This window comes from Anopheles moucheti, chromosome X (assembly GCF_943734755.1).
Source record: "Anopheles moucheti chromosome X, idAnoMoucSN_F20_07, whole genome shotgun sequence".
Taxonomy (NCBI): Eukaryota; Metazoa; Arthropoda; class Insecta; order Diptera; family Culicidae; genus Anopheles; species Anopheles moucheti.
This window is the reverse complement of record NC_069142.1, coordinates 11,187,256-11,203,142: the sequence shown is the minus strand read 5'-3', so window position 1 is coordinate 11,203,142 and position 15,887 is coordinate 11,187,256. Positions and strand designations below refer to the sequence as shown.

The 15,887-nt window shown below is 49.3% G+C and overlaps 3 protein-coding genes across 3 annotated transcripts; 1 reads left to right on the top strand and 2 right to left on the bottom strand.

Annotated features, from left to right (window-relative positions):
• Positions 1-2,777: 2,777 nt before the first annotated feature.
• On the bottom strand, positions 2,778-6,063 carry LOC128307048 (protein tweety). The gene is made up of 6 exons (XM_053044765.1): positions 5,920-6,063; positions 4,630-5,115; positions 3,720-4,102; positions 3,374-3,646; positions 3,161-3,265; positions 2,778-3,090 (listed from the first exon to the last, which is right to left on the bottom strand). The coding sequence occupies exons 1-6, from the start codon at positions 6,061-6,063 to the stop codon at positions 2,778-2,780; spliced, it is 1,704 nt and encodes a 567-aa protein (XP_052900725.1).
• A 2,539-nt stretch (positions 6,064-8,602) lies between these two features.
• On the bottom strand, positions 8,603-9,665 carry LOC128307183 (uncharacterized). Its single transcript, XM_053044920.1, has 3 exons — positions 9,491-9,665; positions 8,948-9,433; positions 8,603-8,866 (listed from the first exon to the last, which is right to left on the bottom strand). The coding sequence occupies exons 1-3, from the start codon at positions 9,500-9,502 to the stop codon at positions 8,603-8,605; spliced, it is 762 nt and encodes a 253-aa protein (XP_052900880.1). The 5' UTR covers positions 9,503-9,665.
• A 1,378-nt stretch (positions 9,666-11,043) lies between these two features.
• LOC128307084 (transcriptional regulator ovo-like) lies at positions 11,044-13,646 on the top strand. Its single transcript, XM_053044805.1, has 2 exons — positions 11,044-11,271; positions 11,522-13,646. The coding sequence occupies exons 1-2, from the start codon at positions 11,246-11,248 to the stop codon at positions 13,227-13,229; spliced, it is 1,734 nt and encodes a 577-aa protein (XP_052900765.1). The 5' UTR covers positions 11,044-11,245; the 3' UTR covers positions 13,230-13,646.
• The last annotated feature ends 2,241 nt before the right edge of the window (positions 13,647-15,887 follow it).

Sequence of the window (15,887 nt, the reverse complement as noted above, 5' to 3'; positions counted from 1 at the left end):
AGCAGAGATTAAAAACTCCAAACAAAAGCCACTACTTCCATATTGTTTCCTTTATACTGCTAGTATGCTTGTATATCTCTATAAAACTATCCACACCTTCGTGACACCTTGCGCGGTTTATACGTTCCACCTTCGGTGGAGAGTTCATCCCCACAAAATGGAACCTGTAATATGGCTGAATGTTTCATCTTCTGTGCGTGCTATTGTAATGGATTTCAGTAATTTCGACGCACACACAGCAACATTCGTTTGTTTTTTTCTCAAGTGTTTCCCGTGTCAATTCATACTTGGCATACAATTCCATAGTTTTGCGTACACAATTCCTGTTTTCCACATCCAAGTACACAAGGTAAATCCCATGTTTGTGTGCTTGCGTGCATTATCTTCTCCCAAATGTTGTAATCCTGAATGAGGGCGTGAGATAGCCTAGTAGTTAACGGTATTTACGATAAGTGTTACGATTTGCGCTTTGCTACATGATTTTGACTATTTTTTTTTGTCTCTCTCTTTCTCTCGTTCGCTTGTTGTTTTGTTTCTGTTGCATGTCACGTGGAGAAGAATATATTCAGTTATCTCCCGCTAACGGCAGCCATGTTACAACTAATATACAAACTACCAACAAAAAATGGTATAAAAAGCTTGAAAAAGACTGCTTTTGCAAAGCTGGTTGCATACATCTACGCGTAATTTGTACCAAGCTGTGATACTATTTTGCAAGAAATCCTTACTTCCTAATGACTTTGTCATTTAAAACAGAGATCCATGATTTTTTTGGCTGTTTCGTGTGTTTTAAGGTCAAATAAAATGATTATAAAAACACATAATGCTAACCTAACTTTTGGCAACAAATAAAACATTAACGGAATTAATTCCTATTCCTGAAGAGAGCTAGACAATAATTGAAAAAAATACTTCCTTCTCCGGAGTTTGCAAACATGGCTGCCTATTTTTCGGCTGATTGTGCATTTAACTTCATTTATTTCCTCTGTACAAAGAAACCACGATCTAAAAGCGGATCGTAGTGTGTGGCAAGCTTTTATCGGAACCTGTGCCCTCCTCAAGTTGGTTTTGTTCCGCAACGGCACATTTTTCAATGCATTTTGTTTTTTGTTTTTGTTTCGTTTTTTGCACTAGGTAGAACCTAATTGTAAGAATTGGTTTAATCATAGCATTCTTCTTATCGCACTAATAACCTTACAATTTTCCTACAGCGCTAGTTGTATATTTACGTTTAGCAGTGTCAGATTCGTTAATGTCCGCGTCCTTTCTTACTTCCTTGTCTTATTGTGTTCGTTTCGTTTCGTATCTGCCTGTAACAATATGTTGTGTCGGTTTTGTTTCGTTGTTTTATTCCCCACAATTGCACCTGCCCGCATTTAAGCACAATCGTGACAAGTGAGAATAGAACAACCTCGTGTTCAAACTGTTCCATCCATTACGTTTTTTGTTTTTCATTTTCGATCCCGCTCGATCGTAATCCTTTACAGTTCGGTGACTGCGTAGAAGCTGTTATCATCATGGCCGTGTGCAGCACTGGCCGCTTTATCTGGCATAGCGGTGTCACCGTTCGGTACGTTATCACTCACACCACCACCGTTCTGCTGCCCGATACCATTGCCGTTGCTTTCCATCGCTGACGAGCGTAGTTCTTCACTGGTCGGTGGCGGTGGCAACCGAAGTCCCTGGTCGTCCGGGTGGCTCTGTTGCTGTTGTAGCAGCTCTAGCGGTGGAGGTGGCAGGGGTAGTGATTGGATCTGGGAGGTGGTCAGTCCGGCCGTACCGTACCCGGACGAGGAACCGCCCGACGAACCGGACGAGCTGCCCGTTACCGGTGGTGGTGGAGGTGGTGGTGGCGGCAACTGTGATGCCAGATCAACCGGTGTTGCCGTACCAGCGCCATTAGCACCGTTGCTCAAAGTCTGCTGCTGGTGTTGGTGGTGTTGGTGATGCTGTTTGCCGTTCAGATTGTTCGGTTCAATTTTCGGCACCGGTATCGGTTTGAGTGTCGCAAACTTGCTACCATTCGGATGGTCCGTGAGCAGCTTCCGCTTGACGTAGATGTCGTCCTTGCTTGTGGTGCTGCCGTTGCTTGCACTCTTCGGTATATCCGGCAGTGGACAGTTTATGATCGACGGCAGTGGTTTGCTGTTGAAGCCGGGTGTCGAGCTGAACGTGGTGGTGTTAGGATTCTTCCCGGCTGCATTCCCTTTATCCGGAACTCCCTCACCATGCTTGGCCGCTGCTGGATGTGATTGCTGCTGCTGCTGCTGCTGTTGCTGCAAATGCACTTTACCGTTCGGATCATACTTGCCATACTTGGCAGTCGAGTAGATGTAGATCTGCTTGTCAGAACCGGCGGCGGCTGTATCGGTTGTGGCCGTATCACTCCCTGCTACCGTGGACACGGGCTGTGGCAGTGCCTTCTGCGGATTGCGCAACGGTGGTAGTGGCGGTGGATTGTCATCACCGTACACCGGTGGTAGTGGATGGGCACCCGGTACACCGGCCGCACCGTGTAGCTTACGGTTGATGGTCATCGTCTGGGCGGGATGGACGTGACCGGGCCCTACACCGGCGTGCTGCTGCTGGTGAAGATGCAGATGATGGGCGGCGGCAGCAGCGGCCGTTGCGGGATCTAACATCGCGCGCTGTTGTTGCAACTGCTGCATCTGCAGCTGTTGCTGCTGCTGGTGACTGTGGGTGTGATAGTGCGGTTGTTGTTGCTGCTGATGTATGGCGGGTGGATGGAACTTTCTATCGTTACAGGCGGCGTAACTTCAGTAGAAGTCGTTAGCGTCGAGCGTCTTGCAGTGCTTACTGAGGGTGGCGTACTTGCCGTTATTCGGACCGTGCAGGTGCGTCGGGCTGCTGTGCGACGGTAGGCGACCGAGCGTATGAGTACCGCCGGCACGCATCATCGCCTGATGGTGATGCATCATGTGCGCCTGAGCCTGGGCCTGGGCCTGCTGTGCCTGCGCGTGTGCCTGCTGATGATGCATCTGCTGCTGGGCCTGCTGCACCTGGCTCATATCGTGCTTCGCGTTGCGGCCCGGATGCGCAATCGTGTGTGACCCACTGATTACGGGGGGACTGCACATGCGAACGACAAAAGAAAAGATGGTAGAAGATTGAGGTGATGCCCGTTTGCACAACGACTTACCCCTTGGGATGATGTGGGAGTGTACGAGTGTTCATGTTTTGATGACTCTGTGGATGCAATTGGTGTGATACGTATGACTGCTCCTCGACCTGCGCATAATCATTCCTGCAATGAACCCAACAAACCGGCGAGTGTGTTTTTGCAATGATCCCTTACTTCAAACGATTTACCCTTCCCGCCAAAAAAAAACCCTCTCCCACTTCCCTTACCTACCTCTTGCGAATGTAGATCCACGTGTGGGAGTCGACCCAAACCATAATGGTGAGCAAGATCGCCGCCATAAAGCTGGCGACCAGCATCAGCACCAATCCGAGCAATCCGCACTCACACAGGCCACGGGTCGCTACAAGATAGCTGTAGTGCACCGCTCGACAGTCAACCAGCGCCGTCAAACCGGTCAGCAGTCGTTCGCACAGCTTAATGTCCGCGTTAACTGACCCCAGCTTCGGAGCTAGGCCAGCGTTCTTGAAGAGCACCGGCGAAATTCTAGAAAGATATGGTGAGAAGAAGTTTCAAAAAAGACCAAGGCCACACAACATAGACTAGCCTGTCTACTTACTTCGATACGATACTCATCGCGTTGCGGGCATTGTTGATCGCATTTTGAGACTCTCGCAGACGCTGTGTGAATGGGTTCGAGCGAGAGATGTCACATTGGGTGTAGTAGAGCAGTATGTCGGCTGGCAGCTCATGCGGCGCTTGGTGCACCAGGAAATCTGCAGGATCGTTGCAGAGGTCGCCGACGGCAACTGAGGTCGAAAGGTAGAGACCGGACATCAGCCACGACCCGGTCACGGCCAGCAAACCACACACGCTGAACAGTATAAGAGCGCACCGAGAGTGACGCGCCACGCCAACTAGCAGTACCGCACACAGTACGAGCAACAGTGCCAATATGGCGACCGTACCCGGCCAGCGAATCAGCTCCCACTGATCTCCTTTCTGCAACGCAACAAAACCAGACGAAACGTAAAATTTACAGTTCAAATTGGGTTAATCTAATTCACACTCATGAATCTAAGTGAATGATTCTTCACCTCTACTCTGATAATTCATGACTCTTCAATGATGCATAAATCTCAGAAAATTTATAAATCCTAAGTAAGAATTTCTGCAATGATGAAATAACCCAAATGCTGATGTCATTAGATTGCGTAGACAAATTGAGACCAGTCCCTCTCTCTTAGTACTTGGGCTATTTCAGCAGTACAGAAATTCTTACTTCAGAAACTAAAAACAGTAAAGTTAGTAACATGATGCCATGAATCTGTGAAGATTCATTAATATTTTCACATTTGATTCATGATTTGCATGACTTATCACCGACGATTCATTAGGTTGAATCTTCGCTGGAAATTCAAATGAATGATTCTTTACTGGAATCTCATCCTTCTGGAATTCTGGAAGATTCTTGCCAAAAGATTAGACACAACACTACCTCATATGACAAACGAAAAACCGCTACTTACCGTCAGGAAGTCGGTTATGGTCAAACCGACAAGAGGGCGCCGTATATCGTTCGCTGCATTCTTCGCAATCGTGATATTACCCTTGGCCGTGAGGAGAGCCTGCTGCAGCTGTGCCAGAGCGGTCTGATTGTTTGTCTTCTGGTCAAAAATGTCCTCCAGCTCGGTGAGCTGCTGCTGGATCTTCATCGTGAGCGTGTTCTCCAGGATGAACGTTTGGTTCCGTACGGACGTGACGACACCGTCCACCTTCCGGCCGGCCTGCAGCACCTCGAGCAGCCCATTGTGCAGATCGTCGTTACCGTACAGTCCGAGACCGATCGCGGCACAGCACAGTACGGTTACGATGGAGAGCGTCACCTTTAAGCTAGTGATAGAGTGTGCGGGTCGTGGCTTTCTATCACAGCAGCGCGTCAGTAGATAGAGCAGCAGACCAAACAACGACACAATCAGCAGGGCGGCCGGTATCGAACCCAAGATACCGAGACTCTGTTAGAATAAACAATCAAACAAATGTAGAGCTTTACACTAGGAGCCCTATGTCTAAAAGAGATTTATTTAAGCTCAAACAACTTTTTTCTATACATTAGAGCCTCAGTAGCTGTAGACAGATACAATATACTGAAAAGAAAAGATAAAAACATTTCTGCATGTTCTGCACAAAGAACCAAGGTGTTCCAGAAAGTCAAGTAGGCCAACAGTAGGCTACACAAACCAATCAATCACAATGAGTGAACAGGGCAAAGCATTTTGTCATCGCCGTAAAAGCCTATCCATTGTCGGAGTCGCACCAACGCCCAATTGCAAAATGCAAATCCCCCGGGGTGCGGATCAGAAAGGATGGGTCTTTTATCCCATCGGTGCCAAATGAGATCATTAGCAGCAAGCAAACCTGGCATGTAACCCATATATTTTGCTATGAATAGTTGTCCCCTCAACTCCACCTTTCTACACAGTTCGCAAATGGAGAAAAATAAAACGCAACGAAAAACACCGATGATGCCATCGACGGATTTTCCGTCTTTCTTCCCATTCCATACCGCGGCAATGGGCATGCTGTGGTGCTCGTGTAGTTGTAGAAATCAGCAAAGCAAAGGAGAGGCACCCTAGCAGAACACAAAAAGAAACTGCATGGAAAGCATCAAGATATTCAACCATTGTTGCATACTCATTCAACAACACACACTAGCTCTCGCTCTCTCTCTCTCTCTCGCTTTCTTAGTCCTTATCTCGCGCTCTTGCTCCTCTTAAGGTCCCATTTTGAAAAGATAAGTTCAATGAAAGTTTAATCACCTCGAGATAGACGTCATTTGATGGGCGAAATGTGTTGTTGATGCGATGGAAGGTGATGTTGTAGTGTGGCAGGGCGTGCAGCAACTTCGCTATCAGCGGCACCCGGTATTGATCGTCGTCCTCGGTTGTCCCCGGGTAGCCCATGGTTGCAACCGTCGTCCCCGATACGGACGATAAGGATGCTGCGGCAAGGTAGATGAAGAAGCTGCTCAATGCAGCTTGCTTCTTGGTAACGCTTGGTCACGCTTGGATACGCCCGTCAATGGCCGCCCGTGTGCCGGTTGAACGTGACGTTTGAAGTTTGGACAGAGCGTGTCCACGGCTGGCTCACGAGATTGAATGGTGCGGGTGTTACTGATGGACGATACAGCTTCTACGCACTTGAGAGCTGAACACTGTAGAAATGTTTTTTTTTTGTTTTGTTTTACACGAGTTACTCAGCTACTATGACACGAATTGTTCTGCACCATGACTCACAGGGAAAAAAGACACTTCCTCAGTGCATCACCAAGCATGCACAGTGAGGCCTCGTAGGTACCACTGGTCGAGTAACTCTCCAGAACTCTGCTCAGTAATGTTTGCCGTGCTGCTGATGCGTCACCTCCAGTTTCGTCGAAGTTTTTGCAATGCAGTACCACTTATTCGGCAACCAATTTACGACCCACTCGTCCCTTTTCCACACACACACTCGGTGCCGATAAGAAGTGGCACTCCTGCTGCGTAGCAGTGCAAGATTCTTCACCAATTTCCACTTCTTTGGGCTACACCGCTACAGATGATGGTCCCTGCCGTCGGGCGGTTCTCAAGCACTGAACCGTAACCCAACGCGTCGCCCCAGTTGCCTCCGCGGTGGGAGGTCCTTTAGGCTCTTCTGTACTGTCCGCTAGTCCACCGATCCACATCCAGACTGCAGACACTGCAGGCGGAAATGGTTTTTTGCGTGCGCGTTCGGTTCGGTACTAGCATTCCGTGTAATGCCACCCAACGTCACCAACACCCGTAGACTGCATCGTTCTGCCACTCGGTGTAATAATACCGTGGTCCAACACCGGATACACTAACCACTGCCCGTCATCTTCACCAATTGACGGATGAATCAGCCCAGTCCCGCGGCAACCATCGTGTGAAGGGATAGCAACGGACAGGCAGGAAAAAAAACACACTAAATCTGAGGCAAATTCTGCTTGCACACGCACGTAAAATCACACACATACATGTGTACGCGCGCACACGCACCCAGGCTCTTTGTTGTGCGCACCCGTGCGCGTCTGTGAGAACAGAAGTGAGAGTGCGTCCTTTTTTTTTTGGTTCCTTAACTCAACTCCCTTTTTCACGGGTAGAGTGAACACTTTTCGTACTGTTTTGTATTTTCCTTTTCACGTTTTCTTTTAATATGTACTATTTTACGAACGATAGCAGTAGGCCTTACTGCCCATTAACTTGCAGTTTACAGTCTTCAGTAGCCGGGAATGGTCAGAACGGACCTACAAACGTCCAACACTGGCACACACCTACGCAAAACTGCACGATACACACCGTTGCCCTAGTTTTTTTTTCGCTTGTATCTTGCTTTTGCCGTTACTGACACCGTTGTCTTCGCTAGCACATGGGACCTACGCAGCACATTATGGAGTCTTGCGCTTTGCCGAAAAAGGGCAATCGAAATATCCTCGCCAGCACCGCACGCTAGGAAAACCCGGGTGGCTGGTTTCGAAAAAACGGCTCACCGTAACGTGTTGGTTCGCTTGCTTGCTCCGGTCACACCCTTGTTTTCTTTTTTCGTCATCCTCCGTCGGTGAACGCTGGCTAGGGCCTGGAAGTCTGGTCTTTGGTTGGTGCTGCCTGCCTGCCTTGCCAGGATAACTGTTCGAGAGCCGGAGAGTCGCGTGTTGCGTACAAACAGGGCCAAGTAACAAACCGAGAGAGAATTAAATAATAAGAGAGAGAGAGAGAGAAAGAGACAGGCAGCAACAGTGAAAGAGCAAAGAAGAAAAGCGTCACATAAAACCGATGATAACATGATAGGGTGCCGTTTGCTGTATGCTCGGTAAAGGGAACTGTAGGGTAAGGACCTTTTATGCTCTGTCACGATATCATCTCTCCTGCCAGATGTGTTGAGCACTCTCCAATACCTTGATTCTCGGGAAAGCACATGCACTTTCCATCCGCGCTCTCTGGATCGGAGCGCTGTTTGGGAAAACTCGACACTGCGCCAGAGTTTCTCAACCTCGCTGCTCTACCAAGGCCTCTGATTATTCGGCCGTGCGGCTGTGAATCGTAAGCGAATACGCGGATACGATCTACGCGAGCCACACCTCAACTCCCAACATGACTGTTTGGTAGACATTTACTATGCAAAGGGTTCTTGACGCGCCGCGAACTATACAACCAACCTCGACGTAGCTGATCTACAGGACAGATGAGGTTCTTTCTATATCCCTTGATTTTCATGAGCAATTGTTCAACTTCTTTCCAACGAGAGTTCGTACAAACCAACCCATCCCTTGGTTCCCCCCGCACAGAGATCACAAAACAACGACTACATCTCTTAGCACAGTAAAAGCAAACCACCAGAAGCTGAAAGCATGCGTGTATTTTAAACTTCGTAACCGATACGATTTATTTCCCACTATTGCCACGGGACGTCCCGGTCGTGTTCTGGCGGCCCGTACATTAGCGGCCGTCAGATCGAACACTGACAGGCGGCGGCAATGGTAACCGTCTTGAAGCGCCAGTACTCCCGCAACGGTTCCGGCAGCAGCGTTGAATGGTGATCCTGCTCGCCCGACTCATTTTCGCCCCGCTTGGTCAGAACGCGCACCTTGTACGGGATCTCCTTGCAGCTGGAACCGCGCCAACACTTGCGGCTGTTGGCGCTCCGGTTCTGACAGATCGCGTTCACAATGTAGCGCGGAAAGTGCGTGTAGCCGAGATCGAGCAGCTCGTACTGGAATACATTGATAGCAGAGTATACACCCGAGTTTTGGTGGAATTCCAGTTCACATTGACAGACTGATTGATGGCTTACCTTCGTCTGACACGCACAGGACGATGGGTACTGTGCGTACAGGTCGGCGGATATCTCACGGTTAAAGTCGGAACGCTTACGTGCCACGTACCCGGGCTGGCTGGAATCGTCTGCCATTCCGCCATCTGTTACGTCCGGATGGCTATGCCTTGCAGAGCCCGCCGCCATGTGACTCAGATAGTACCGGGCCCAATCATATTTGTGCAGTCGGTCAGCAAGTGGGAAGCAGTTTAGCGGTGATGACTTAGGCGTTGGCGTCTCGTTGCCATCCGGGCCATGTCCTATCGTGGTGGTTTTGTCCCGCACACTGGAGAGAGGACTTCCCTTCATGCCAAGCGGAATGTCTGGATCGTTCTCCTCCAACGCATCGCCAGATGACGACTGGAGCATATTCTGAAACGCATCGCTTGGAAACTCCTTGCCGGATTTCAGCCGACCATCGATTGGTGCCAGTATTAAACCGAAAATAAAACCACACACAGCTAGCTGCGGAAGACAAATGTTGATGTCAAAGCAATGCACACAACGTGCCAAGTACCCTACCGTAAGTCTCATGTTTTGTTGTGCAGAAAATCAAGATGGCTACACCTCCGACTCGGCTGCCTGGTGAAGCCTACACGACACAGCGCAGGTAACAACCGTTCACCATACCATCACACGTTTTGGGATAACTTCTTTTCAATTACGCACACACACACAAAGACCCAGCCTGATAAACGATAACGGTAAAACGCAAAAGAGCGTGAGATGTACGTTGTACGGGCAACGTTTGGCGTAACACTGAGCAGCGTCCACTAGCGCAGACTGGTCTTTTATAATATGACGCTCGCACCGTTACCCGTAGTTACTAATGGACGCCAACCGAAAATGGCGCATGATATAAGATTACCGCTGTCGATGGCATCGGGATGCATCTTCACCGCTACACGGTTTGCTTCCATTTCCTGTACCGACTATTACCTAGGCCCAGGAGCCTGCATTGTTTCTTGTTTTTCCAATAGATACATTTTCTTGTGATGAAAGTGGACCACCTATTCCGCCTTTTTGGCGCTGTTCGGTGATCAAAATGGACGACGTCGGAAATCTGATGCGCCCACACAAGGGCACGTGCGCTATTGGACGTATTGTTTGTCGTGGTTGACTTCTCTGTCTATGAAGATGCAGCCATATTTAGGGCCCGGTATCTTCCTATTCCCCCAGGCGCTATCATCAAGGTCATCGATGTCTTTAAAATCTTAAAGACCCGCGTAAATGACGGATAATTATATTCTATCTATCTATCGCAAATGAAAAACTTGAGCAATGTGTGTGGAAAACCTGCAAAAGATACGCCTACCACACAAGCAAGTGGATGCAAGCCCAGAAGCGGAAGAGAAATGGATACTACTCGCCTACTCCTATGCCCGACTCAGACTTTTAAGGTGAACACGAAAAAAATCCTAGAAAAAGCAATAACAATGCAGGTTTGTTTCCCTGCTGGGTTGGGTGTTTCAGGTTTGGGGCCTAAGTCATCGACAGGAAAATGGTGCTTAAATCTTGTGTGCCCCGCATACCCGTTCCCTTTCACCGCGTAACGTGGAACGTCGAGCCACTGCTGAAGTTCGTCACAAACCAAACGAACAAAACATTCCTTTGAAACGAACTCCTGCCGTAGGTTCGTCCGAGGCGAGAGCAGCTGTAAGGGGAACCGCATCCAACCGCACGTAAGCCATGGGTACGGTCATAATCGCAACACTGTCGGGGAACTACCCTAGGTACCGAAGACGGATTGGTGCAGAGGTAGGGCACGATTTGCGTTCCAACCGTCGGCTTACGGTGTTGGAACTGGAACACAGGCAACTCCCCACAACACTGCCAGGCGCTTATGTCTCGCGACCCACGACGGCCCGGTGGTGGACAAACAAAAAAACGAGAAGCGGACGGTACGCAGGTAAGCCCATCGCTGCCTGGCAGAATGTTGGAAGCCCTAGCAGTGTCTCAACTGACGGACTGACACTATCTCGAGGATACACACACGCAACACCGTTCGCCGCCTGGAACCGTACACATCCGAGCGCGGTGATCGAATCGATCGATTCCGAGCGAAGACACAGTGGACAGTGCGACGGATGGCGGTGTGCAATCCCTTACGGTGGAGTACACAGTACACAGCGCAAGCGAAGGACGTGTGGAACAGTGTTGCAGCGTTAGTTCGATCGGATGCTACCAAGTGGACGGGCCAGAAACGGTCACTAGACATCGGACCAGCTGGACGCATGAGGAATCCCATCGATAACGGGGGTTCTTCTGGCCGCAGTGATGAAACGAAAGCAGCGCCGCTACAGGTACGCCAGTGTATGAAGTTTGGTGCGGAGGAAGTCATTCAGGGTGTACGTCTAGAACTCCTCCTTCCCCAGCGAATTCGCTGCACGTTGTGTTTCGATGTTGCTAAAGTGTCGTTTGGTGCAGAATTTTTCGATCCGAGTAGAATTCGTGTCACCGTTTTTTCCACATGGCACCTGGCTATACAACCAGTGTGCTCTCTTCCCAGTGATGTCACCACTAATCACAATTTCCGAACGCGCACACTTCCAGAACGACGTTCAACTCACTGCAGCTGCAGGAACTCGAACGGGCCTTTCAGCGGACGCACTATCCGGACGTGTTCTTTCGCGAGGAGCTCGCGGTCCGTATCGATCTCACCGAAGCACGCGTCCAGGTCTGGTTCCAGAACCGCCGCGCCAAGTGGCGCAAGAGCGAAAAAACCACGGTGGGCGGTCCCGGTGAGCCGGACTCGCAACAGGACCAGCAAGACCCACAGCAACTCTCCACGTCGTCATCGTCGTCCACCGGTACGGTCACACTTTGCCCGCGCGCTGACGGTACGGGTGAGGCTGGGCTGGGTGATGTTAGCATACTGGTGGATGCGGGCGATGGACCCAGTGGCAGCCGAATGCTCGACGACGACGAAGACGACGATGGGTTGGGACTTTCCGACGAGGTACTGCAGGGCATGGGCAGCACACTAAAATCTCAGCATCATTCCCAGACGGTGGGTGGTTTGGGAGGGTTGGGTAAGAATGCAGGGCTGAACGATGCGATGTCGAGTGAGCCGATGTCTGGGCACCATCACCACCACCTACATCACCACCTGCAACAGCATCACCAGCATCAACATGTAGGGCCGAGTTCTAGGGCGTCACTGTTGGATGCGGTGGATGTCGTACTGCCTGGCAGCTCCAACACAGCGGGACTCTCTTTCGACGGGGGTTCGCTGCATAGTATGACGCTCGGATTGCCGGATGATCCAACCGGCGCCGGGCCGGTAAGCAGCTCCGCGTACAGTGTGGTGGATGCGGAGTTGCCACGTCTCACGATTGGGTCACTCTCATCGCCCGGTCGTCTATCGCCCAACCTGTTCCTGAACCTCAACTTCGACCATCTCAACTCGCTGGACGGTAGTCGGTCCAGTAGTTTGACGTTTGAGTGGAACAGCTTCACCGGTACCAGCACGACCTCCACCTCGACCAAGCTTACTCCCTCGGGTACGTCCTACACCACCTCCGTGAATAACTCCACCGACGGTCTCGGGACGGTTAGTTCTTCCAATCAGGACGGTGCTGGTGGTTGTTGCTCTCTGCATCCAAACGATGGTTCCAACCAGCAGCAGCAGCAAGCGATACATCATCATCCACATCAGCACCATCAACACCATCACCATCAGCAACAGCAGCATACGGCCTCCGTGTACGACGACGAGATGAAGTTCCTGCACGTGGACCACTTCGGTGCGATGGAAAGCTTTAAGCACGAGTCCCTGTTCAACCTCGATCAAACCCTCCTCAGTGCGTCGGGGCCTCCGTCCACCGATCAACCACTCACGTTGCTACAGCAACAGTCGCACCATCAGCAACTACCATCACACCCACACCAGCATCATCACCATCAACAGCAGGTGCTGTGCGGTTCACATTCGGCTCAAAAGAATTCCCTCCAGCAGCAGCAGCAGCAACATCACCACCATCACCATCATCACCACCATCACCATGCGCATCATCATGGACACCACGATCACCATCTTGGCGTGCTGGTGGACGAACTGTCCGGGTTCCCATCGCTCACGGACCATACCGGCGGTGCTGGTGATGATGAGTCTGCAACCGGACAACCAGGACCGAACGCTTGCGTGGACGACCCGCAACGGGCCTCCCCATCGGAGCTGCTCGATCTAGAGCGACCGATCAACATACACATCAACGTGGAGGACGGTCTCGATACACTGCACGCGGATGACAAGTTCTGACGTTAGTTCTCCGCCTCCACATCCGCACATCACATTTTGGAAGCGTTGGAAGGTGATTGCTTGTGTGCGTGTGTGACGTTGAGTGGCAGAGTAACCAAGCCCGTCAGTGTGTGTGTGTTTTTTTTGTGTTTTGAATCTAGTCAGCCATTTTTAATCTAGTCTGCTGGAAATCCGACTCCGAACGCATCGCTCCTCGTGGAAAGCGACACCAGCCTGGACAAACATTTCGGACAGTTAGTGACGTGTATAGCGTACCCAGTGTACTGATGTGTCGGGTTTTCATCAAGTTACCAGCAAAACGGCTTTTGTTATCTATTTTCTTTGCCCTAGTCACGCTCATTGTCATCCTGTAAAACCATTACGTTATAGAACGCGGTGGGGTAAAACAAGAAGTAATATCTTCTGCCTGTCATACAATGCGCCACCATGAAATTATATTGTGCGTTGGAGTTTAGAGCTTAAATAAAACTATTTCGACCGTGTTAGGCGAATGTTTTACAAGCGTGTGTGTGTGTATGTAAGTTAGTTTGTATCACTCCGTACGAGTGTTGGGTGAAACTGAATCGATCGAGTTCTCTATTTAAAAGATTCATGACTTATCCTCCATGAATTATGTTCTCCACCCAGTGGAGGATCAATCCCCTGGGAGGCCCAGGGCGGAATTATAGTCAGGGGCCTCTAATTTTAAAATCGATGCAGGAGGGACGGGGAACATTGAGGGGACTTGAAATAAGGCAAGGCGAAAAGCGCAGTAAGAAAGGGCCTACTCCGCCTACCGTCTTATTCGCCGCTGGGCCACCCCTAATCATCTTCTTCAAATGGTCCGCCAGGGCCATCACCATCTTCGAATACAACAACGGAACCGGCTATATCACCACCAACACCAGTTACCACTGTATCTGTACTCTTCTAAATGGAGCTACAATCATACGTGCGCCAACTTCGAGAAGCTGAACGTGGTGGAATTTACAACTACAGCATTCAAGGAGCACTTTGCCATCGAATTGGTTCGCTCGCTGTGCTTCCGGGCAGTGGAGGATCAATCCTTTTGGAGGCCCAGGGCGGAATTTTTAAAGGGGGGCCCATAATTTTGCTACGGCATTATCGGTGTTAGGGAGATGTACTTCAAACATGATTTAACAACACCAGCAAAGTCTCGGAAAGAAAGCTCTCTTGCGTACATCTCAGAGTTCTGTTGCGTAGCCCTGTAAACGAGCCTAGTAAGCTATTCTATATATAATTGTTTGTATGCGCTAAGGAGAACCATAACGCCACTACTTGGATCACATTTTCTACGATTTACGTACATTTATGATACCTGATTAGTCCAACGCCTTCTACGATTTTTTCGCCCAAGGTACAGTTTCCAATCGGTTTACTTTTTCGGTAACAATCAGCGAAATTTCTTAGCAACCTGTTCCGCTCATGTAGATGTTTTAGGCCATGAACAAAAATTAACGGTTGACTTCTGTGGTGAGCTACTACTTACTGAACTTTTTCATCAATTGATCATATTTTATAGCATTCTTTGATCCATTAGGTGCAGGGCCACGCGAGTTGACAAAATACTGACAAATTTGTCCAATGACCAAATCAGCTGGTCAACTGTGAAAACCACTATACCGTTGCCGCGCACACAATTGTTTTCAGATTTCCGATACCAGGAGAGCATGGTTTCCCAGAGGTGATATCTGCAGCTTGAGACAAATTTGCCCATCACAATTGCTATTGCATACTATCAAACACGTGAGAACGATCGCTAATAAGTAATATCAATAAAACGGAAAGCATCCTTCATCTCGCTCAAACTTTCCGTCGGTTGGTACGAAATTCCATACAAAACCAGCTGTTTTCCGATTTTCGATACCAGGAAACGTAAGGTACCAGGAAAGAGGTAACTCCTGGTACTACGCCGGAAGGTATGCAATCAACTTGCAATGCAATGCGCCGTAAGGTATGACAGATTGTGTCAATTATAACATCATTACCGGCTTGCAAACTTGCAGAAATTGTGACAATCGAAATACTAAACACAATACTCCACCACAATACTGTTTCGAAACACGTAGGCTGGACATTTTCACGGTTCAATCGGGGAGAGAAAACAATACCACACCACGAGTATCGCAATGGCAATAGCTGGCGAATATTGCGGTAGTGAAAACAAGCATGGTTTCTATTCTAGCATCTAACGGTAGGATCATTTACGAGCAGATGAAAAAATCCCGTTCATGAAATGGAATACATGGTTGAAGTAAAAGGGCATATAAGGGTTCACGGGGCGGCCAGATGGTGTATTGGTAGCGCAGCCGGTCTGCACAAGACAGGACCACGGAAAAATTTCATTTGGACCACCAAACCTCCGTACGCAGCACTGACTATCCTACGGGTAAATAAAGTAAAAAAAATAGAAATGGTAGGCTTAAACATCCTGAAGATGTCGTGCCGATGAAGAAGAAGGAGTATGAATACACTGCATACTTCTGTTGCGTAGCCGTGTAACCGGGCCGATATAGCTAATCAAATAAAAAAAAATATCTAACCAAGGATAACCAATTTTCTACCTTTTTAATTAGATTTTATGCTATAAATTAACTCTGCTGCTAAATTTCCAAAAATCGCACAATCGGCACAAGTTGTTTGGGGCCCCCAACACGG